A 21,643-nucleotide genomic window follows, 5' to 3' on the forward strand; every position below is an offset into this window, starting at 1 on the left:
AGAGGAACAGCTGGACTTGGAGGGATTAAGTGGAGTCTGGGTGGGTCACACCGACCAAAGAAGGAGAGAAAGAAAAAGAGAGATGCGAACGAGGAGAGACGGAACAAACCAGCGACCGGCACACTGTAAGTCTGACAAAATCTCATCCTGTCCTCTTTCACAGACAGCGTCCTCGTCACCCCTCTAGGGATGAAATATTGTGTGTGTACAGGTGTAGTACTGAGTGTCTCAGGAACTACCAGGCCCTGGGCTTCACCTGGGTACAGCATCTCCAGCTCTGATGGGGAGGGGTGTTAATGTGAAGTTACAGAGGAGCTGGACTGAGTGTCTCTCCAGTATCTCCAGCTCTGATGGGGAGGGGTGTTAATGTGAAGTTACAGAGGAGCTGGACTGAGTGTCTCTCCAGTATCTCCAGCTCTGATGGGGAGGGGTGTTAATGTGAAGTTACAGAGGAGCTGGACTGAGTGTCTCTCCAGTATCTCCAGCTCTGATGGGGAGGGGTGTTAATGTGAAGTTACAGAGGAGCTGGACTGAGTGTCTCTACAGTATCTCCAGCTCTGATGGGGAGGGGTGTTAATGTGAAGTTACAGAGGAGCTGGACTGAGTGTCTCTCCAGTATCTCCAGCTCTGATGGGGAGGAGTGTTTTTAACAGTTATCTTGTGCCACTCAGCCAGTAAGAATGTCATTCAGGTCAGTGAGTTTGTGGGATTCACAGTTTTATTAATTGAATCAGCCTCGTGTGTTAGCGCCAGGCAGGAGTAGCAGCACAATTCTGGTTGAGTGTGATTTCTCACAATGTGTGTGGTGTGGAGGCACTGGGCTGCTCTGTGACTTCACCACTGGCAGCTGTTTGAGAAAAATGGGAGAAATTCCTGAGCAGCCAGCTGCTGCAGGAGTGTGTCTGAGCAGGAGAGAGGGAGGAGGGAGGACAAAGAAAGAGACAAAGAAACAGAAGGAGGAGGGATGAGCAGACAGATTGTGAGGAGGAGTAGTGGTTTGGTAAGAAGATTAATCCCAAGATCTGGGCTTCAGCTGCAAGACTTTCTGAAAAACACACACATCTGCAGAAGCTCCCACATAACGCATTTCCAGTGCATATGCATATGTAGAAATACACATTAGACAGAAATTGAACTGTATATATTTACATCTTGTAAGCAATTTGTCTTTATTATAACATATCTTTACACAAGGCAGTATATGTTATTGGCTAGGTTTGATTATTCTAAAATGGTGCTAGTCCAATTATATTCATTAACTAATTTATTTAAAAAAAAAGATTTAAATCTCTCTGTATGAACACGCCAGGCAAACACATCTGTTAGCAATAAACTAAGTCACAAAGCTGTGTTTATCATCTCAGTTGGTGCCAAGAGTTCAGCTGAAAACGCAGCTACATTAATAAAGCACTACTTCAGCCATGTTTCCAGCACTGGAAAGTCTGGTTTCTACAGCAGACAGGCGCTGGCAAGCTAATAACACACAGGCTGACTCAACAGCTGCAGTTCAGTCCTACTCAGCAAAGTGATTGTGCTGGTAATGTAGTAGTGATGAAGCTTGAGTTTTGACCTATGAATTATGAGTTTTTCCATGTCTTTCTCTTAAAAGTATTTAGCTGCTGTTTGTTTACCTGTATTTTTATTTTAGGTGTCAACACTGGAAACTGCCAGAGTGGACAAACACTGACAGAAGAGAAAGAGCAATAAATCGATACATGCACCAACATAGACTGTAGCGACACTTCCACACACTGAGATTAATACAGACCCTAATACAGACCCCAGAGACACTCCTCGCACACAGAGATTAATACAGACCCTTATATAGACCCTAGAGACACTCCTCGCACACAGAGATTAATACAGACCCTTATATAGACCCTAGAGACACTCCTCACACACAGAGATTAATACAGACCCTTATATAGACCCTAGAGACACACCTCACACACAGAGATTAATACAGACCCTAGAGACACTCCTCACACACAGAGATTAATACAGACACTAATACAGACCCCAGAGACACTCCTCGCACACAGAGATTAATACAGACCCTTATATAGACCCTAGAGACACACCTCACACACAGAGATTAATACAGACCCTAGAGACACTCCTCACACACAGAGATTAATACAGACACTAATATAGACCCCAGAGACACTCCTCACACACAGAGATTAGTACAGACCCTAATACAGACCCTAGAGACACTCCTCACACACTGAAATTAATACAGACCCTAATATAGACCCTAGAGACACTCCTCACACACAGAGATTAATACAGACCCTAATATAGACCCTAGAGACACTCCTCACACACAGAGATTAGTACAGACCCTAATACAGACCCTAGAGAGCCACACCTCACACACAGAGTTTAATACAGAAGCTAATACAGACCCCAGAGACACTCCTCACACACTGAGATTAATACAGACCCTAATATAGACCCTAGAGACACTCCTCACACACAGAGATTAATACAGACCCTAATATAGACCCTAGAGACACTCCTCACACACAGAGATTAGTACAGACCCTAATACAGACCCTAGAGAGACACACCTCACACGCAGAGTTTAATACAGACGCTAATACAGACCCCAGAGAGACACTTACCACAGACAGGAAGAAGTAAGATTTACTACTGATTCGTCTGACAGTGACACTCACATCACTCCTTCCATTCCTTTTTCTCCTTCCTCTGCTGTGTTTCGCTCTCCGGCTCCTTCCCCAGGGGGTGAGGAACGACGGGAGAGAAAGAAACATGTCTTGAGAGAGGAAGGGTATTCAGGTGAGGTGCCCATCGCAGGGGTCTAGATCATCGGCTCACAGAGAAGGGGGCAGCGCCACAGGTCCAGGACTGCTAGACTGACAGGTGGACCCTGAAACGGGAAACCGGAAGTCAGACAGAAAGTTAATCTCTCTCTCAGCCCCTCCCCTACTCTTCCTCTCAACCTCCTTCCTCACCTCACCTCTGCCCCTTTTCTTCTTCCTCTCCCTCTCTCCAGCCCTCCTCTTCCTCTTCCTCTCGCTAGTCCCGGTCCAGCCACGGAGAGGAAGATGCTGGACCACATGTCCCGCCGCGCTCGCTCCCTCCTGTCTCTGACGCTCACCTCCCTGGCCCTGGCCACCTCCATCCTGGCCTTCTCCACCAGCTACTGGTGCGAGGGCACCCACAAGGTGGTCAAGCCCCTGTGCCTGTCGCCCGTCAAGACGAAGAACTGCGGCCGCAGCCTGGCGGACTTCGCGCCCGGCACCAGCACGAGCCCAGGTTCGAAAAGGGCAGGAGGGGAGGGGGGGGGAGACGCAGAGGAAGGAGGGACATAGGGGGGTCGAGAGTTGGGAAAGAAAGAGTGATCGCTGACATCCTCACCCATCGGAGGGTGTAGCTTCTCTCCCTCCTCGTGGGGCGCTCCTGTACCTCGCGTTCGGGGCTCCCCACGTTCTTGATGATCCAGGCCTCCAGGGCGGGTTCCCTTGCGGCAGGTGATCCGACTGAACTCCCGCTGGTCCTGGTCCATTATCCGCCAGAACGCCCTGGCTGACAGGCGAATCCCAACTCCGTCGGCCTGGCAACAATCCCCTCTTTCCCATCAGGATGAACAGGAGATCATTAAGGCTGACTTCACCCACCTCTGTCTCCAGGCAACCTGAGCACCCTGAGTGCCCAGGTCATCAAGGACACGCCCAGCAATGCCACAGCTGCAGGCTCCACCCCCCCACCCCTGTCGGCCAACGGGACGTCACCTGGACTGACGAAGGAGGAGCTAGCGCGAATCCGACAGAGACAACTGGCCAACGCTGTCCATTACATCTGGGAAACGGGAGAGGATAAATACATGTTCCGATACTTTCACACGGGATTCTGGCACTCCTGCGAAAAACACTACGATGGTAAGAAAGATTAATACAGACCCTAGAGACACTCCTCACACACTGAGATTAATACAGACCCTAAAACAGACCCTAGAGACACTCCTCACACACTGAGATTAATACAGACCCTAATATAGACCCTAGAGACACTCCTCACACACTGAGATTAATACAGACCCTAATATAGACCCTAGAGACACTCCTCACACACTGAGATTAATACAGACCCTAAAACAGACCCTAGAGACACTCCTCACACACTGAGATTAATACAGACCCTAAAACAGACCCTAGAGACACTCCTCACACACTGAGATTAATACAGACCCTAAAACAGACCCTAGAGACACTCCTCACACACTGAGATTAATACAGACCCTAATATAGACCCTAGAGACACTCCTCACACACTGAGATTAATACAGACCCTAATATAGACCCTAGAGACACTCCTCACACACTGAGATTAATACAGACCCTAAAACAGACCCTAGAGACACTCCTCACACACTGAGATTAATACAGACCCTAATATAGACCCTAGAGACACACCTCACACACAGAGATTAATACAGACCCTAATACAGACCCTAGAGACACTCCTCACACACAGAGATTAATACAGACCTTATTAAAGGGCCTAGAGAGACACATCTCAAACACAGATTAATACAAAAATTCTATTATAGATCCTAGAGGCACACCAAATGCAGAATAATAATTGAAGACCCTGTTATTGGAGTCTTTTTCTATGTATTCAGGTGAGAAATGTCGAAGTTTCATCGAGTTAACTCCTGCCTCAGAACAAGGTAAACTCATTTCGTCAGCAATCTGCCTACTCGTCTCTCTGCCTGTTTGTTAAATCACAGCTAGTGTAGTGTCCCATCAGTGAATGTTATATATAAGCACATGAGTAATGTTACACACGAAAGAAAGGACCATTTGGACTGTAATGCTTGTTTGTTTGCTGGGTCTGTGGATTCAATCTGCCCCTTTCTTCAAGCTATGTGACATGTGACTCCCACAGTCCTCTGTGTAAAGACCTGTCAGTCAGTGTCACTGTGCTGTAGTGTCCAGTCAGTCAGTCAGTGTCACTGTGCTGTAGTGTCCAGTCAGTCAGTGTCACTGTGCTGTAGTGTCCAGTCAGTCAGGGTCACTGTGCTGTAGTGTCCAGTCAGTCAGTCAGTGTCTCTGTGCTGTACTGTCCAGTCAGTCAGTCAGTGTCTCTGCGCTGTAGTGTCCAGTCAGTGTCACTGCACTGTAGTGTCCAGTCAGTCAGTCAGGGTCACTGTGCTGTAGTGTCCAGTCAGTCAGTCAGGGTCACTGTGCTGTAGTGTCCAGTCAGTCAGTCAGTGTCGCTGTGCTGTAGTGTCCAGTCAGATTTGCTGTATTAACCCCTCTGTCACTCTACATCAGGGGTGCTGTGGCTGTCTGTGGTCTCTGAGTTCCTGTACATCTCCCTACTGGCTGTGGGGTTCCTGCTGATGTGGCTGGAAGTTCTCTGTGCTCACAACCAGATGTATGGCCTCAAGATCAACGCCTTCGCTGCAGTGTTCACTGTGCTGTCTGGTGAGCCTGCCAGTCAGTGTCACTGTACTGTGGTGTCCAGTCAGTCAGTCAGTGTCTCAGTCAGGGTCACTGTGCTGTAGTGTCCAGTCAGTCAGTCAGTGTCTCTGTGCTGTAGTGTCCAGTCAGTCAGTGTCACTTTGATTTAGTGTCCAGTCAGTCAGTCAGTGTCTCTGTGCTGTAGTGTCCAGTCAGTCAGTGTCACTGTGCTGTAGTGTCCAGTGTCTTTATTAGCCCTTTTGTCTGCCTGTCTCTGTGTCTTAGGGCTGCTGGGGATGGTGGCCCACATGATGTACACCACAGTCTTCCAGGTCACAGTCAGTCTTGGGCCGAAGGACTGGAGACCACAGACCTGGGACTACGGCTGGTCCTTCATGTAATGACAATATTAATAACAACAGTAATAATGGTAGTGAGAGAGAAAGAGCGCCCCCCTCTCTCTGTGCAGGCTTAGCGGGGGAACTGCAGCTGACACAGCAGTGGACAAGCAGAACACCAGAGTCCTGAACGCCTGGGAAACAGGGGCTGTTTCTCCCTCCCAAAGCCAAACCAGGAGGTAGTTACTTTCCACATCCGACAATGAGACACCAGTCTCTATGTTCAGGGGAAATCTGGACTCACAGCTCCAGCCCCTCGTTTGCCAAACCGGCCCCTCGTTCTCGGTGCGGTCATCCAGTCCAGCGAACGAGCACAGAGCAGTGCCGCCACTGTCAAACCCTCTCGCCACTGTCCCACGTCAAGCGATCACCTGTGACAACTGACCAAGGCAGCCCATTGGCATCGAGAGAAATCAAGGGAAAAAAACAGGTTTTGAAGGGAAAGAGAGTGACCTAAACAGACCTAAACAAGCCACTCACTGGTTCAACTGGACCAACTTACCAGCGTCTCCCAGATTCTAAGGGACAGGTACTTGAATCGAGGACCCCAACTGACACACGGTCACATCAGAGCAACCCACCTCCCACTGTGTGATCCTGGTCTTTAGTGGAGTGAGAGGAGTCCACCTCCCACAGTGTGATCCTGGTATTCACTGGAGTGAGAGGAGTCCACCTCTCACTGTGTGATCCTGGTCTTCACTGGAGTGAGAGGAGTCCACCTCCCACTGTGTGATCCTGGTCTTCACTGGAGTGAGAGGAGTCCACCTCCCACTGTGTGATCCTGGTCTTCACTGGAGTGAGAGGAGTCCACCTCCCACTGTGTGATCCTGGTCTTCAGTGGAGTGAGAGGAGTCCACCTCCCACTGTGTGATCCTGGTCTTCACTGGAGTGAGAGGAGTCCACCTCCCACTGTGTGATCCTGGTCTTCACTGGAGTGAGAGGAGTCCACCCCCCACTGTGTGATCCTGGTCTTCAGTGGAGTGAGAGGAGTCCACCTCCCACTGTGTGATCCTGGTCTTCACTGGAGTGAGAGGAGTCCACCTCCCACTGTGTGATCCTGGTCTTCACTGGAGTGAGAGGAGTCCACCTCCCACTGTGTGATCCTGGTCTTCACTGGAGTGAGAGGAGTCCACTTCCCACTGTGTGATCCTGGTCTTCACTGGAGTGAGAGGAGTCCACCTCCCACTGTGTGATCCTGGTCTTCACTGGAGTGAGAGGAGTCCACTTCCCACTGTGTGATCCTGGTCTTCACTGGAGTGAGAGGAGTCCACTTCCCACTGTGTGATCCTGGTCTTCACTGGAGTGAGAGGAGTCCACTTCCCACTGTGTGATCCTGGTCTTCAGTGGAGTGAGAGGAGTCCACCTCCCACTGTGTGATCCTGGTCTTCACTGGAGTGAGAGGAGTCCACCTCCCACTGTGTGATCCTGGTCTTCACTGGAGTGAGAGGAGTCCACCTCCCACTGTGTGATCCTGGTCTTCACTGGAGTGAGAGGAGTTCACCACTCACTGTGTGATCCTGGTCTTCACTGGAGTAAACAGGGCAGAAACGGCGGATCTCAGCTTACGAACTGGACTGCACTCGATCACTCACCAGTCCCTTGCACAGAAGTGGGAGCTGCTGCAGTCTAAACACCCTCTTTGTCTTCCTCTGTGAAACGCTCTGACTTGGTCCTTGAGGCTTCCTCGCGGATCTTCCTCCTTCGGATCATCACTGCTGTGCGACTGCGCCTGCCTGGGTCTGAGGAGGGGGGTGGGGCGTGCGGGGAGGCAGTTCTTCTGTCGATGAGCATGTGAGCTGACCTCTGATTTCTGCGCGGTGATGGACGGTGTTTCTGTGCTGTAACCCTGGCTCTTTTCTCTGTCCCTCTCTCTCTGCCTCAGACTGGCGTGGCTCTCCTTCAGCTGCTGCATGGCGGCCGCGGTCCTGACACTGAACTCCTACACCAAAACGGCCATCGAGCTCCGGCACAGGCAGAGGCTGCGACTGGAGGAGGCTCGCAACAGCCACGCCCCCTCTTACGATGAGGTCGTGCTGGGGGGTGTGGCCGAGGGCGGGGTCGGCGCAGGGGCGGGGCCGAGGGCCGTCTATTCAGTCAGCGCCCTGCTGGAGTGCGAGGCCCCGCCCCCCCACCGCGTGATGGACAGGCGGCCTGGGGTCCCTCCCCAGGTGTGGGCGGGCCATCCCGGGGAGGAGCCGCCCACTTTCGTGTTCGTAGGGGGCGGGGCCTGCAGAGAGGCGGGGTGTGAGGACTGCGAGAGAGAACTGGAGGAAGAGGAAGAGGAAGACGGGGAAGAGGCAGTGAGGGAGGAGGAGATGGGAGAGAGGATGGAGAGGGACAGACCGACAGAAGGAGAAGACTCGGTGTGCTGAAAGGGTTAACTGCGCAGGTCAGCCGTGAACGTCTCTGGCCATGTCCGAGATTAGAGTTACCAGAACATTAGCTTCACTGTCTCGGCAGATGAAAAAAGGTGGTTTCAAAACCTTTACTACTTAAGAAGAACAGAACATAATTGTATATTTTACTCCTCTGTTGTCTCGTATCTTCTCTAAACTCTCTTTTCCTCTTGTGTCTAACAGGCTGATGAAATGACTGACACAATGACAACACCGACAGACTAAGACACACAAAATCAGACAGACTAGCACACTGACAGATTGATACAGACACTGACAGACTGACACACTGACAGATTGATACAGACACTGACGGACTGACACACTGACAGACTGACACACTGACAGATTGATACAGACACTGACGGACTGACACACTGACAGACTGACACACTGACAGATTGATACAGACACTGACAGACTGACACACTGACAGATTGATACAGACACTGACAGACTGACACACTGACACACTGACAGATTGATACAGACACTGACAGACTGACACACTGACAGATTGATACAGACACTGACAGACTGACACACTGACACACTGACACACTGACAGATTGATACAGACACTGACAGACTGACACACTGACAGACTGACAGATTGATACAGACACTGACAGACTGACACACTGACAGATTGATACAGACACTGACAGACTGACACACTGACAGATTGATACAGACACTGACAGACTGACACACTGACACTCTCAACAGATTGATACAGACACTGACAAACTGACACACCGACAGACCAACACGCTGATTACATCTTGTTGCCAGACTCTGGCATGTCTGTACTGAGTTTAATTAACTTAACGACTGACTGCTTGTCTGCACTTCAGCAGTGGGCATGTCAAGGAATCTGCAAATTCCTAAAACATGGATAATTATTAATAAATGCATCACAATAATTCCTCTGTTGCCTATTCTTATTTGTCCAGTACTTTAACTTTTGCTTATGCTACAACGGATTGGTCCGGGTGAAGTATGGGACAAAAAAAACTACTTACTACTTACAAAAACTACAGTACGCTACTGGTACTGTTTCTACTGTGTAATAAATAACACAGTTACTGCCACAACATCTACTCAAGCTGTGACTACTGCCAATACTCTGGCTAATACTAGTCATACTAGAGACAGGAAAGGATCACAGCAAAGAGGAGAGGGGAGTGTGTCAGGGAACAGGGACAGGAGAGAGAGGAGAGAGGCATGTGTCAGAGCATAGGGACAGGAGAGACAGGAGAGAGGAGTGTGTCAGGGAACAGGGACAGGAGAGAGAGAGGAGAGAGGAGTGTGTCAGAGCACAGGGACAGGGGAGACAGGAGAGAGAGGAGAGAGGAGTGTGTCAGGGAACAGGGACAGGAGAGAGAGGAGAGAGAGGAGAGAGAGGAGAGAGAGGAGAGAGGAGTGTGTCAGAGCACATGGACAGGAGAGAGAGGAGAGAGGAGTGCGTCAGAGCACAGGGACAGGAGAGAGAGGAGAGAGAGGAGAGAGGAGTGTGTCAGAGCACAGGGACAGGAGAGAGAGGAGAGAGGAGTGTGTCAGAGCACATGGACAGGAGAGAGAGGAGAGAGGAGTGTGTCAGAGCACAGGGACAGGAGAGAGAGGAGAGAGGAGTGTGTCAGAGCACAGGGACAGGAGAGAGAGGAGAGAGGAGTGTGTCAGAGCATAGGGAGAGGAGAGAGAGGAGAGAGGAGTGTGTCAGAGCACAGGGACAGGAGAGAGAGGGATGGTGTAAGGTCAGAAGACACATCTGTTGAGTGATGTAGAACAGAAGATTACTCCAGTAATCCAGAGGGAGGGATTAGGCAGAGCTAGCTGCAGCACACTGGCCCTGCACGGAGAGAAGGGGGAGAGATTATCCCAGATTAGGCAAAAATCCTACGCAAAGACCATTTGCTCTCTGTATTGTCATTCCATGAAGCGCACGCGAAATTGTCTGGCCTTAAACACCCCACCTGTCCCTGAACGTTATCAGTCAGTTGTCAGGTCTGTCGCCTCAACCAGCTCCTTTCTCTGCTCTCTGTCGCACTGCAAACACACCGAGGAAAACTGACGACAAAGACAGCGATTTTATTTTCATTTCAGTTTATTTACAAGGGAGCAATATCCATAAATACAAAAAGTCCTGACAGTATTATTACTTGCTAACGGTACAGATACAGTTCGACTGTACACTGGAGTGGGTGACCCTGCTGCCTCTGTCAGCGTCCAGGGCTGGTCATCTGTCTGTGATCCTTCAACTCTCCCTCAGTCTGGGTGTGTCTCAGTCAGAGTCTGCGTCTGGCTCTGCCAGTAAGGTCAGTCTGCGTGTGTGGTCTCGGTGTCGGTCAGAGGAAGTGTCTGCCTCCCAGTCTGTGCAGTAACAGGAAGTGCTGTGTCACCAGGCAGGAAATCCGTCCGTCGCTCAAAGTCATCCCCACGCCTGAGATTTACAGTAGTGGAGAACAAGCTTCCCGTCGCTGCCAAAGCACTGAAAGAGACCGAGAGAGCTGGAGTTAGGACACACGCAAGCTAACAGCCGGCAGCTGAGATCACCCTGCAGCGCCCAGCTGGCAGCCCATCGGAGCTCAGCAGGAGTGAGCCCGGCCAGTACCTGGATGGGAGACTGCTGGGAAAAACCGAGGATGCTGCTGGAAGAGGTGTTAGTGGGATCAGCAGGGGGCGCTCACCCTGTGGTCTGTGTGGGTCCTAATGCCCCAGTACAGTGACAGGGACGCTATACTGTAAAAAGGCGCCGTCCTTCAGATGAGACGTAAAACCGAGGTCCTGACTCTCTGTGGTCATTAACAATCCCGGGGCGTCTCAAGAGAGGAGTAGGGGTGTTACCCCAGTGTCCTGGCCAAATGTCCCCCTCCCCCTGGCCTTTACCCATCATGGCCTCCTAATAACCCCCCTCTCTGAACTGGCTCCATCCCTCTGCTCTCCTCCCCACTGAGAGCTGGTGTGTGGGGAGCGGACTGGAGCATCATCCAGATTCCATTCCAGACACACAACTGGGCACAAAACTAACTAAACACAAACCAGCAACGAAGTAAAACACAAAACTATATTGCAAAAAAACTCAAACTAAATCTTCTCGTTTACACCTGCAGCACTGTCACACGGTTCCTATCTTGAAAACTCGTCAGCAGAGGTTTATTCTGATGAACAAGGGGAGGGGAGTGTGGTCAACAGGGGGAACAGCCTCAGACTGACTCATGAGCGATCCCTTCAATGGAAAGACCCCAGAATCACATCATCGATATGCAAAAGCAGACACTGCAGATTCAATTATAAAACTGGAAGCACTTACTTCAAAAAGCACTCCGACTTCCTGGTCAGGCGAAGGGGCGAAAGACTGGTTAACGTAGATGAACTGGACAGAAAGACAGAGAGAGAAATGAGCTCAAATTCACAGCGAAGTGCAGACTGTCTGCTCCTCTGTCCTTCTCTGTCTCACGGTCAGTATGTATTTTATACATGGAATTACTGACGTGACTCTAACACTCTGTGTCCTGTGGTCAGCCTGTCTGTCGGTCAGCGTGCAGCATCCTCTCTCTCTCACCAGCTGCTCGTCCGGCTGCAGCTTGAGGAATTTCTTGATGAACTGCCCGAGAGCCTGCACTGTGCGGCCTCGCTCCACTGACCACTTCTTCGTCTTCATGATGGGCGTGTCTCCTACCGCCTTCAGCAGCACGTCAACTGTAGAGAGACACATTAACCATCAACACAGGACACTACAGCACAGTGACCCTGACTGACTGACTGGACACTACAGCACAGTGACCCTGACTGACTGGACACTACAGCACAGAGACACTGACTGACTGGACATTACAGCACAGTGACTCTGACTGACTGACTGACTGGACACTACAGCACAGCGACACTGACTGACTGACTGGACACTACAGCACAGTAACATACTGTGAGACAGAGGTAATACAAATATAGTGACCGGATACTGTACTTGACTTATAAAATAAAATTACTACTTTAATAAATAAATGGATGGAAATTCAAGCCAAATTCCACCCATTGTCACTAAAAGAAACACGCTTGGTATAAATTACCCCTTAACAGAATGAATAAAGAATATGTAACAATTATAAATATTGAATATTTGCTTCCACGAGATCCCGCCCCACTCATCCGGCCAGAGGCCTCTGATTGGTTCATTGATGCACCCTCTGCTTTCCCGTTGGCTAATGTTGCTGTCAGTCAAACTCATTAACGCGATATTTCCGGAAACGCACTCAGAGATTTCAAGAGCCTAAACACCAAACGTCTATAACCATAACAAACAACAAGAAAAAGTCTGCAAATAAAGGAGCATTTACTTTTTTTCTTTTCGTCGCTGATCGTCGTCTCTTCCGTCTGAAGCGGGGGGGAGGAAGAGTCCTCTTCAGGCTTCGGACTTTCCACAACAGGCTCGGCGCTGTCCGCCATCTTGACTGTGGGCGGAACAGGAGGGCCGTCCCCTGGTGCAGAGCGAGAGTGACGCTGTTTTCTGGGAACTTCCGGTGCCTCTGAAGTCACATCCAGTATTTTAAGAAATTTATTTTTTATATTTATTTTTTAAAAAATACATAAAAGAAAAACATGATGAAAAACATCTTGCACACTTTCTTTTTTTTAACTTGTGTTGTCTATATAATGTGTGCTGTTTTACAGCGCTTTGATTAAAGTTGTCCGGACTGCTTTCAGTTAAAGTTTTCAAAGACATGCGGGTCAGACCGAAGCAGTTTACATAGATTCCTCGTGTGGTGATTATTGCATTTGTATTTTTTATTTCCACACCGTGCAAGATCGGATGAACTGTAAAATCCAGAAAGTCAGTACTGACAGAGATAAGATTGGCTCTGATCAAACTCACCACGTTCTCAGGAACAGCGTCAGAGACTGCGGCGGATTCCTGAGGGCTAACTGGACTCTGGAATCAATCCTGAAATTCAGAGAAAGTCAACAATCAACCCTCTGTGTCCCAACTGTCCACCTAACTACATCTAATTGTCACACCCTGTCTGAAAGAATATACTTTTATTTGTTTATAATGGCTTTGTTATTTCATATGTAGTATGTATGTGGTAAGAAATTATGCTTATATAAATGTGAACGCTGGATAACTTCACTTAGATTAAAATTACACCTTAACAGAAAGTCCAGATCACCTCTATTTTAAAGACCTATTTGGGAATCATATTCTGTAAGATATTGTAGCGCTACAATATTTTTGTTTGCATTATAATTTCAAATCCAGGTAATTCAGACGGTTATATCTGAGATACAAAAAGTTCAGTGAAGTTTCTTTTTTTTAAAGTTTTTATTTAAACATCAGAAACACAAAAAGGATACAAAAGATAAAACCAGATACAGATACAGAAGACACACTTCATAGCCAGAGGAATTCACTTATAAAAGCTGAAAATTAAGCTTTTTACATATTTCCGTTATATGTCTTGCCTTTTGATTCTTTAAATTTCGAACAGAATTTAAATAAAAAAGGAATTATACCATAAAAGCATTAGAGCATGTTTAGTGAAGTTTTTGATGGCAATAGAGGCTCGAGTTTTACGTACTACAGTTTTTCCAATTTTGCCCAAAACAGCTCCTGGGCTTCACTTGCCACAAAGACGCCCTTTTTGATGACGTAGAGGGGAGGTTCCGCACGTGGAGCCGAAGTAGCCAATCAGACTCCAGGAAATGACAGGAAGTAGGGAGCGCGCTTCGTGAGTGGCCCAGTCGGCGCCACAGCTCCTCCCACCGCTGACAACTGCACAGTCCTTCCGTCCCAGGTGAGCGTGTGGTGCGCGACCGGGTTTTGCTTTTTCATTTTTATTTAAAATATTAATAGTTTTATGAAATTACCGAACGCATGGTATAGGACAAAGTGTAGTAAGCCATCTAACAAAATCAGCTGGTCGTGTACAGGTGGAAGCGAGGTCGCACTAGCCCGTGTCTTCAGTGACCTAGAGATCGGGTGACAGCGGGAGAGTTCATTTAAATTAGCGATGGTTTGATTTATCAGCAGTAAGAACCTGTTGCAGTTACAGTCCGTGAGCAGATCATTCACTGGAGGATCTCGAGCAGATCGTCTTAAACGAAGCCACGTTTACGACTTGTTCCACACTCCCACCGCGCTTTGTGTACAGTAGCACCCCCCTGTTCCCGGTTTTCAGTGCGTTTCAGCTCGAGTCCTCTGCTGGTTCTGCGCGTCCTCTGGCAGACTCCGCCAGTGTCTTTGTCCCCTCGTCGTCTTCTCCGATCAAGACTTCAGGTCGGTCCGTTCAGCCCATCAGTGCAGAACTTCATCCGAGTCCAGAGCAGCAACCGGTGTCAATGAACTGCTGTAAAAACTATCCAGTCAGGATTAATGCCCAAAACTGTGCTACCTGGACAAAACCAAGTCCACTCATTTAGTGTATTAACCTCTCTGTCTCTCAGGGTGTCTGTGTGCAGGATGCCCTCAGTCTCTCGCTCAGCGATGTCAGTGGGCAGGCTCGCAGTGAGGGGCTCTGTGCTCCTGCTGTGTGACATGCAGGAGAAGTTCAGACCCAACATTGTCCACTTCAGCAACATCGTGAGCAACGCCTCCCGTCTGCTGCAGGTACTGTTCACATCTATATCCACCTGTCTCACTCAGAGCTACCATACTGCAGCGTCCAGGCAGTCAGGGTCTCTGTGCTGTAGTGTCCAGTCAGTCAGGGTCTCTGTGCTGTAGTGTCCAGTCAGTCAGTCAGGGTCTCTGTGCTGTAGTGTCCAGTCAGTCAGTCAGTGTCTCTGTGCTGTAGTGTCCAGTCAGTCAGTCAGGGTCACTGGGCTGTAGTATCCAGTCGGTCAGTGTCACTGGGCTGTAGTATCCAGTCGGTCAGTGTCTGTATTGATCTCTCTCAGGCCTGCCGTATTCTGGGGGTCACCCCTGTGGCGACAGAACAGTACCCGAAGGGGCTGGGCCCCACGGTGCCGGAGCTCGGCTTGGGCGACCTCCGCACCTTCTCCAAGACCACCTTCTCCATGCTGGGGGCCCCGGGGCTGGAGCAGGAGCTGGCAGGGGTGGAGGGGGGGGTGCAGAGAGCCCTGCTGTGCGGGATAGAGACGCAAGCCTGCATCGCGGTGAGCCTCCCTGCTTTACCACCACTGCAGCCGCGCAGGAGGTGCTGCTGCCACCTGACCACAGCACCTCTCCGTCTCCTTTCTCCTCAGTGCACGACCTTCGACCTGCTGGAACGGGGGATCGCGGTTCACATTGTAGCCGATGCCGTCTCTTCCAGGAGGTACGACTGAGCTGATCGCTCTCGGATCACAGAGCCACCGGGCGTTCCTGTCTGCGGGCGGAGAAACCGATTCACCGAGTCCATTGAGTCATGTGTCCCCTTCCTATACTTGTCTGTCCCCGGGCAGTGAGTAAAACCTGCAGCGGATCAGAGTGCCCTGCACTGGGACTGTAACAGCACTGTCACACCTGGAGCGGATCAGACTGCTGCACACTGGGACTGTAACAACACTGTCACACCTGGAGCGGATCAGACTGCTGCACACTGGGACTGTAACAGCACTGTCACACCTGGAGCAATCAGACTGTAACAACACTGTCACACCTGGAGCGGATCAGACTGCTGCACACTGGGAGTGTCACAACACTGTCACACCTGGAGCGGATCAGACTGCTGCGCACTGGGACTGTAACAACACTGTCACACCTGGAGCGGATCAGACTGCTGCACACTGAGACTGTAACAACACTGTCACACCTGGAGCGGATCAGACTGCTGCGCACTGGGACTGTAACAGCACTGTCACACCTGGAGCGGATCAGACTGCTGCGCACTGGGACTGTAACAACACTGTCACACCTGGAGCGGATCAGACTGCTGCACACTGGGACTGTCACAACACTGTCACACCTGGAGCGGATCAGACTGCTGCACACTGGGACTGTCACAACACTGTCACACCTGGAGCGGATCAGACTGCTGCACACTGGGACTGTAACAACACTGTCACACCTGGAGCGGATCAGACTGCTGCACACTGGGACTGTAACAGCACTGTCACACCTGGAGCGGATCAGACTGCTGCACACTGGGACTGTCACAACACTGTCACACCTGGAGCGGATCAGACTGCTGCACACTGGGACTGTCACAACACTGTCACACCTGGAGCGGATCAGACTGCTGCACACTGGGACTGTAACAGCACTTTCACACCTGGAGCGGATCAGACTGCTGCACACTGGGACTGTCACAACACTGTCACACCTGGAGCGGATCAGACTGCTGCACACTGGGACTGTCACAACACTGTCACACCTGGAGCGGATCAGACTGCTGCACACTGGGACTGTCACAACACTGTCACACCTGGAGCGGATCAGACTGCTGCACACTGGGACTGTAACAGCACTGTCACACCTGGAGCGGATCAGACTGCTGCACACTGGGACTGTAACAACACTGTCACACCTGGAGCGGATCAGACTGCTGCACACTGGGAGTGTCACAACACTGTCACACCTGGAGCGGATCAGACTGCTGCACACTGGGAGTGTAACAACACTGTCACACCTGGAGCGGATCAGACTGCTGCGCACTGGGACTGTAACAGCACTGTCACACCTGGAGCGGATCAGACTGCTGCGCACTGGGACTGTAACAGCACTGTCACACCTGGAGCGGATCAGACAGCTGCACACTGGGACTGTAACAGCACTGTCACACCTGGAGCGGATCAGACTGCTGCACACTGGGACTGTCACAACACTGTTACACCTGGAGCGGATCAGACTGCTGCACACTGGGACTGTAACAACACTGTCACACCTGGAGCGGATCAGACTGCTGCACACTGGGACTGTAACAGCACTGTCACACCTGGAGCGGATCAGACTGCTGCACACTGGCAGTCTGATCAGCTCCAGGTGTGACAGCCTGTCCGTCTTCCTGCTGACCTTGCATTTGCTCTCCCAGTCAGGTCGACCGCCTCTTCGCTCTGACGCGGCTCCGGCAGAGTGGGGCGTACCTCACCACCGTAGAGGGGGCCATTCTCCAGCTGGTCCAGGACGCTGCGCACCCCAGATTCAAAGAGGTAACCCCAACAGTACCAGCCCTCGCCCCTCTGACACCAAGACTTCACGCTGGACCATAAAACCTTCCTGCGGTGATTATAGCTGTACCGACCCACGACAACACACACTAAAGATTATGCACACAGTCCAGCTCCCAGTCCAGTCAGTCCAGTCCAGCCTGGAGAGTCTCAGACTGCTCTGTCAGTGTCAGTGAGTCTGATTAGAATCCCAGTGAAGAACTAGTCCAGCTCCCAGTCCAGTCAGTCCAGTCCAGCCTGGAGAGTCTCAGACTGCTCTGTCAGTGTCAGTGGAGTCTGATTATAATCCCAGTGAAGAACTAGTCCAGCTCCCAGTCCAGTCGGTCCAGTCCAGCCTGGAGAGTCTCAGACTGCTCTGTCAGTGTCAGTGAGTCTGATTATAATCCCAGTGAAGAACTAGTCCAGCTCCCAGTCCAGTCGGTCCAGTCCAGCCTGGAGAGGCTCAGACTGCTCTGTCAGTGTCAGTGAGTCTGATTATAATCCCAGTGAAGAACTAGTCCAGCTCCCAGTCCAGTCAGTCCAGTCTGTGTCTCTCTCCCTCTCAGGTCCAGAAGCTGCTGGCTCACCCTTCCCCCGACACCGGCCTGCTGTCCTTCTTCGAGCGATGAATGATGACCATCACCATCATCCCTCCATCCCGCCCAGAGAGCCGCCGTCCTGTACCTCACCCTCAATAAACAGAGCGATTTCCCGTCTGTCTCGCGGCCTCTCTGTCACAGCTGCCGAGTCGTTAAGAGGATTCACGCAGCCGCCAGTGCAGTAGAGCTCTAGGGCACAGTGAGCTTCTCCAGTCCTCAGGCAGATGACAAGGGACAAACTGATTGTGATTATATGCACAGCGGCCAAAATATTAGCCCGCCCGTGTCACTTCCTGTTCAACATGGCCGACAGGCAGCTCTCACCCGGGCGGCGAGACTCTGCAGGCTGGCGATCTCCCCCTGCCCGGAGTCGACGGTCAGACTGCTGGCCACGCGGCGCCCGGGATCGGCTGGAAACATACACAGCCGACCAGACCCCCCGCCGCCCACACCCCCACAGAGACAGGCGGACGCAGGCATAGGGACTCCCAGGGCACTTTTATTACAGGTGAGGCTGGACAGCCAGAGCCGCTGGGCAGGGGCCGGGCGAGGGGAGAGGTCACTCAGATCTTCCCAGGGAAACTTCCATCTTGCAGCTGCTCATCCCACTTGGAGACCTGCGGCCACAGACAGAGGATTACTGTCCACACTGGGCTCCCAGCACTGACAGAGTCTGCGCTGTGTGACTGTCCACACTGGGCTCCCAGCACTGACAGAGTCTGCGCTGTGTGACTGTCCACACTGGGCTCCCAGCACTGACAGAGTCTGCGCTGTGTTACTGTCCACACTGGGCTCCCAGCACTGACAGAGTCTGCGCTGTGTGACTGTCCACACTGGGCTCCCAGCACTGACAGAGTCTGCGCTGTGTTACTGTCCACACTGGGCTCCCAGCACTGACAGAGTCTGCGCTGTGTGACTGTCCACACTGGGCTCCCAGCACTGACAGAGTCTGCGCTGTGTGACTGTCCACACTGGGCTCCCAGCACTGACAGAGTCTGCGCTGTGTGACTGTCCACACTGGGCTCCCAGCACTGACAGTGTCTGCGCTGTGTGACTGTCCACACTGGGCTCCCAGCACTGACAGTGTCTGCGCTGTGTGACTGTCCACACTGGGCTCCCAGCACTGACAGTGTCTGCGCTGTGTGACTGTCCACACTGGGCTCCCAGCACTGACAGAGTCTGCGCTGTGTGACTGTCCACACTGGGCTCCCAGCACTGACAGAGTCTGCGCTGTGTGACTGTCCACACTGGGCTCCCAGCACTGACAGTGTCTGCGCTGTGTGACTGTCCACACTGGGCTCCCAGCACTGACAGTGTCTGCGCTGTGTGACTGTCCACACTGGGCTCCCAGCACTGACAGTGTCTGCGCTGTGTGAGACAGCTGTACTCACCCAGCTCATGGGACACATGCTCTTGAAGACGCGCTGGTACCACTGACAGGGACTAACGTCCTGGCCCTTGGCTGTCAGAGCCTTGTTGCACCTGTGGAAGTCTGAGAGGACGGGGAGATCTGTTAGACTCCAGAGAGTCTCGGGCAGAGACGGCCACAGGCCGGGGGGGCGACAGAGAGCCAGATGAGGCACGTGGGGGGGGGTCAGCACTTACCCAAGTAGTTCTGGAAGCAGTTGCGTGTTTGGTTGGTGTTGGGGAAGCGGGCGTCGAAGGGAGCTGTCCTGTAGTTCTTTATCTTCTCCTGGACTGCTTCTGCCATCGTGACTGCAGCCTGCAACTCTTCCAAATCACTCCTGTAACACACACAATATCACCACACACTCCACTCCACTCCACCACATACCACTACTGTTCAACACACAGTGATACAGCACTAACACACTGATACAGCACTAACACACACGGGGACAGTACTAACACACTGATACAGCACTAACACACACGGGGACAGTACTAACACACTGATACAGCACTAGCACACACAGGGACAGTACTAACACACTTATACAGCACTAACACACACGGGGACAGTACTAAAACACTGATACAGCACTAACACACACTGGGACAGTACTAACACACTGATACAGCACTAACACACACGGGGACAGTACTAACACACTGATACAGCACTAACACACACAGGGACAGTACTAACACACTGATACAGCACTAACACACACGGGGACAGTACTAACACTGATACAGCACTAACACACACAGGGACAGTACTAACACACTGATACAGTACTAACACACTGATAGAGTACTAACACACACACAGGGACAGTATTAACACACTGATACAGTACTAACACACACACAGGGACAGTATTAACACACGGATACAGTACTAACACACACAGGGACAGTATTAACACACTGATACAGTACTAACACACACGGGGACAGTACTAACACACTGATACAGCACTAACACACACTGATACAGCACTAACACACACGGGGACAGTACTAACACTGATACAGCACTAACACACACAGGGACAGTACTAACACACTGATAGAGTACTAACACACACACAGGGACAGTATTAACACACTGATACAGTACTAACACACTGATAGAGTACTAACACACACACAGGGACAGTATTAACACACTGATACAGTACTAACACACACACAGGGACAGTATTAACACACGGATACAGTACTAACACACACGGGGACAGTACTAACACACTGATACAGCACTAACACACAGTGATACAGCACTAACACACTGATACAGTACTAACACACTGATACAGTACTAACACACACGGGGACAGTACTAACACAAACACACACTGGGACAGTACTAACACACTGATACAGTACTAACACACACTCCCCCGTCTCCTGTATTCCTAAGAAAAGTGACTGCCCGTCAGTCGCTCCAGCACGGAGCTCATTCACGTCCCCAGGCTGACGGGAGCGAGGGGACAGGGAGCTCATTCACGTCCCCAGGCTGACGGGAGCGAGGGGACAGGGAGCTCTGTGATCTCAGTGTCTGACGGGAGCGAGGGGACAGGGAGCTCATTCACGTCCCCAGGCTGACGGGAGCGAGGGGACAGGGAGCTCTGTGATCTCAGTGTCTGACGGGAGCGAGGGGACAGGGAGCTCATTCACGTCCCCAGGCTGACGGGAGCGAGGGGACAGGGAGCTCTGTGATCTCAGTGTCTGACGGGAGCGAGGGGACAGGGAGCTCTGTGATCTCAGTGTGTGACGGGAGCGAGGGGACAGGGAGCTCATTCACGTCCCCAGGCTGACGGGGGCGAGAGGACAGGGAGCTCTGTGATCTCAGTGTCTGACACTGCTCACTGCTCGCTGGAGACGCACAGAGAACTATATTCACATAACTCGCCCCTTTCCGGAATTATGCCGTACAGAAACACACTAGCGAGAACATGGTGTCAAAAGCCAATGATATGTCGGCCCTCTAATAACTTCTAATTTTTTAATAACATATTTTAGTCAAAAACCCGGCCTACCTTAGTGTTAATAGGTCGCTCAGCACAGTGGTGTCCTTTTCTGAAGGATGACCGCGCGCTCGGCATGCCGGGATACTGGCGGAGGAGGGGGGTGGGGGGGTGGGGTGGTGTATGCTGGGATACTGCGGGGCAGAACTGACTAAGCGGCCGGGCTGTGAGGGGCGGAAGCTGGTTGTGCTTGAACGTGCCGGCCGTTTTGTTGCAAACACACATCACCGTTCGTGCCAAGACGTCCTGCCTGCCGCTCATTATTTCTCTAAAGTCATTAAAGCCGCCACGAACGCT

The 21,643-nt window shown here is 51.3% G+C and overlaps 4 protein-coding genes across 5 annotated transcripts; 2 read left to right on the forward strand and 2 right to left on the reverse strand.

Annotated features, from left to right (window-relative positions):
• Positions 1-3,053: 3,053 nt before the first annotated feature.
• On the forward strand, positions 3,054-8,202 carry LOC148816404 (germ cell-specific gene 1-like protein). Its single transcript, XM_088939998.1, has 6 exons — positions 3,054-3,282; positions 3,657-3,905; positions 4,649-4,696; positions 5,304-5,456; positions 5,718-5,829; positions 7,713-8,202. The coding sequence occupies exons 1-6, from the start codon at positions 3,072-3,074 to the stop codon at positions 8,200-8,202; spliced, it is 1,263 nt and encodes a 420-aa protein (XP_088796124.1). The 5' UTR covers positions 3,054-3,071.
• Positions 8,203-10,315: 2,113 nt separating this feature from the next.
• atg12 (ATG12 autophagy related 12 homolog (S. cerevisiae)) lies at positions 10,316-13,120 on the reverse strand. The gene is made up of 5 exons (XM_088940125.1): positions 13,103-13,120; positions 12,567-12,755; positions 11,792-11,928; positions 11,540-11,602; positions 10,316-10,717 (listed from the first exon to the last, which is right to left on the reverse strand). Exons 2-5 carry the CDS (start codon positions 12,673-12,675, stop codon positions 10,658-10,660), a joined length of 369 nt encoding a protein of 122 aa, XP_088796251.1. The 5' UTR covers positions 12,676-12,755; positions 13,103-13,120; the 3' UTR covers positions 10,316-10,657.
• Positions 13,121-13,990: 870 nt separating this feature from the next.
• isoc2 (isochorismatase domain containing 2) lies at positions 13,991-18,024 on the forward strand. Of its 2 annotated transcripts, XM_088940004.1 has the most exons (6): positions 13,991-14,021; positions 14,671-14,833; positions 15,121-15,339; positions 15,430-15,500; positions 17,196-17,313; positions 17,877-18,024. In XM_088940004.1, exons 2-6 carry the CDS (start codon positions 14,687-14,689, stop codon positions 17,937-17,939), a joined length of 618 nt encoding a protein of 205 aa, XP_088796130.1. In that variant the 5' UTR covers positions 13,991-14,021; positions 14,671-14,686; the 3' UTR covers positions 17,940-18,024. The 2 variants fall into 2 exon arrangements, with proteins under 2 accessions (XP_088796130.1, XP_088796129.1); XM_088940003.1 differs by having other exon boundaries at positions 14,001-14,021; positions 15,121-15,500.
• Positions 18,025-18,388: 364 nt separating this feature from the next.
• cox6b2 (cytochrome c oxidase subunit 6B2) lies at positions 18,389-21,451 on the reverse strand. The gene is made up of 4 exons (XM_088939357.1): positions 21,359-21,451; positions 19,515-19,654; positions 19,301-19,401; positions 18,389-18,526 (listed from the first exon to the last, which is right to left on the reverse strand). The coding sequence occupies exons 2-4, from the start codon at positions 19,618-19,620 to the stop codon at positions 18,473-18,475; spliced, it is 261 nt and encodes an 86-aa protein (XP_088795483.1). The 5' UTR covers positions 19,621-19,654; positions 21,359-21,451; the 3' UTR covers positions 18,389-18,472.
• Between the last annotated feature and the right edge of the window lie 192 nt (positions 21,452-21,643).

The sequence above is a fragment of the Atractosteus spatula genome, chromosome 22 (genome assembly GCF_055471065.1).
Source record: "Atractosteus spatula isolate fAtrSpa1 chromosome 22, fAtrSpa1.hap1, whole genome shotgun sequence".
In the NCBI taxonomy this organism is placed as follows: Eukaryota; Metazoa; Chordata; class Actinopteri; order Semionotiformes; family Lepisosteidae; genus Atractosteus; species Atractosteus spatula.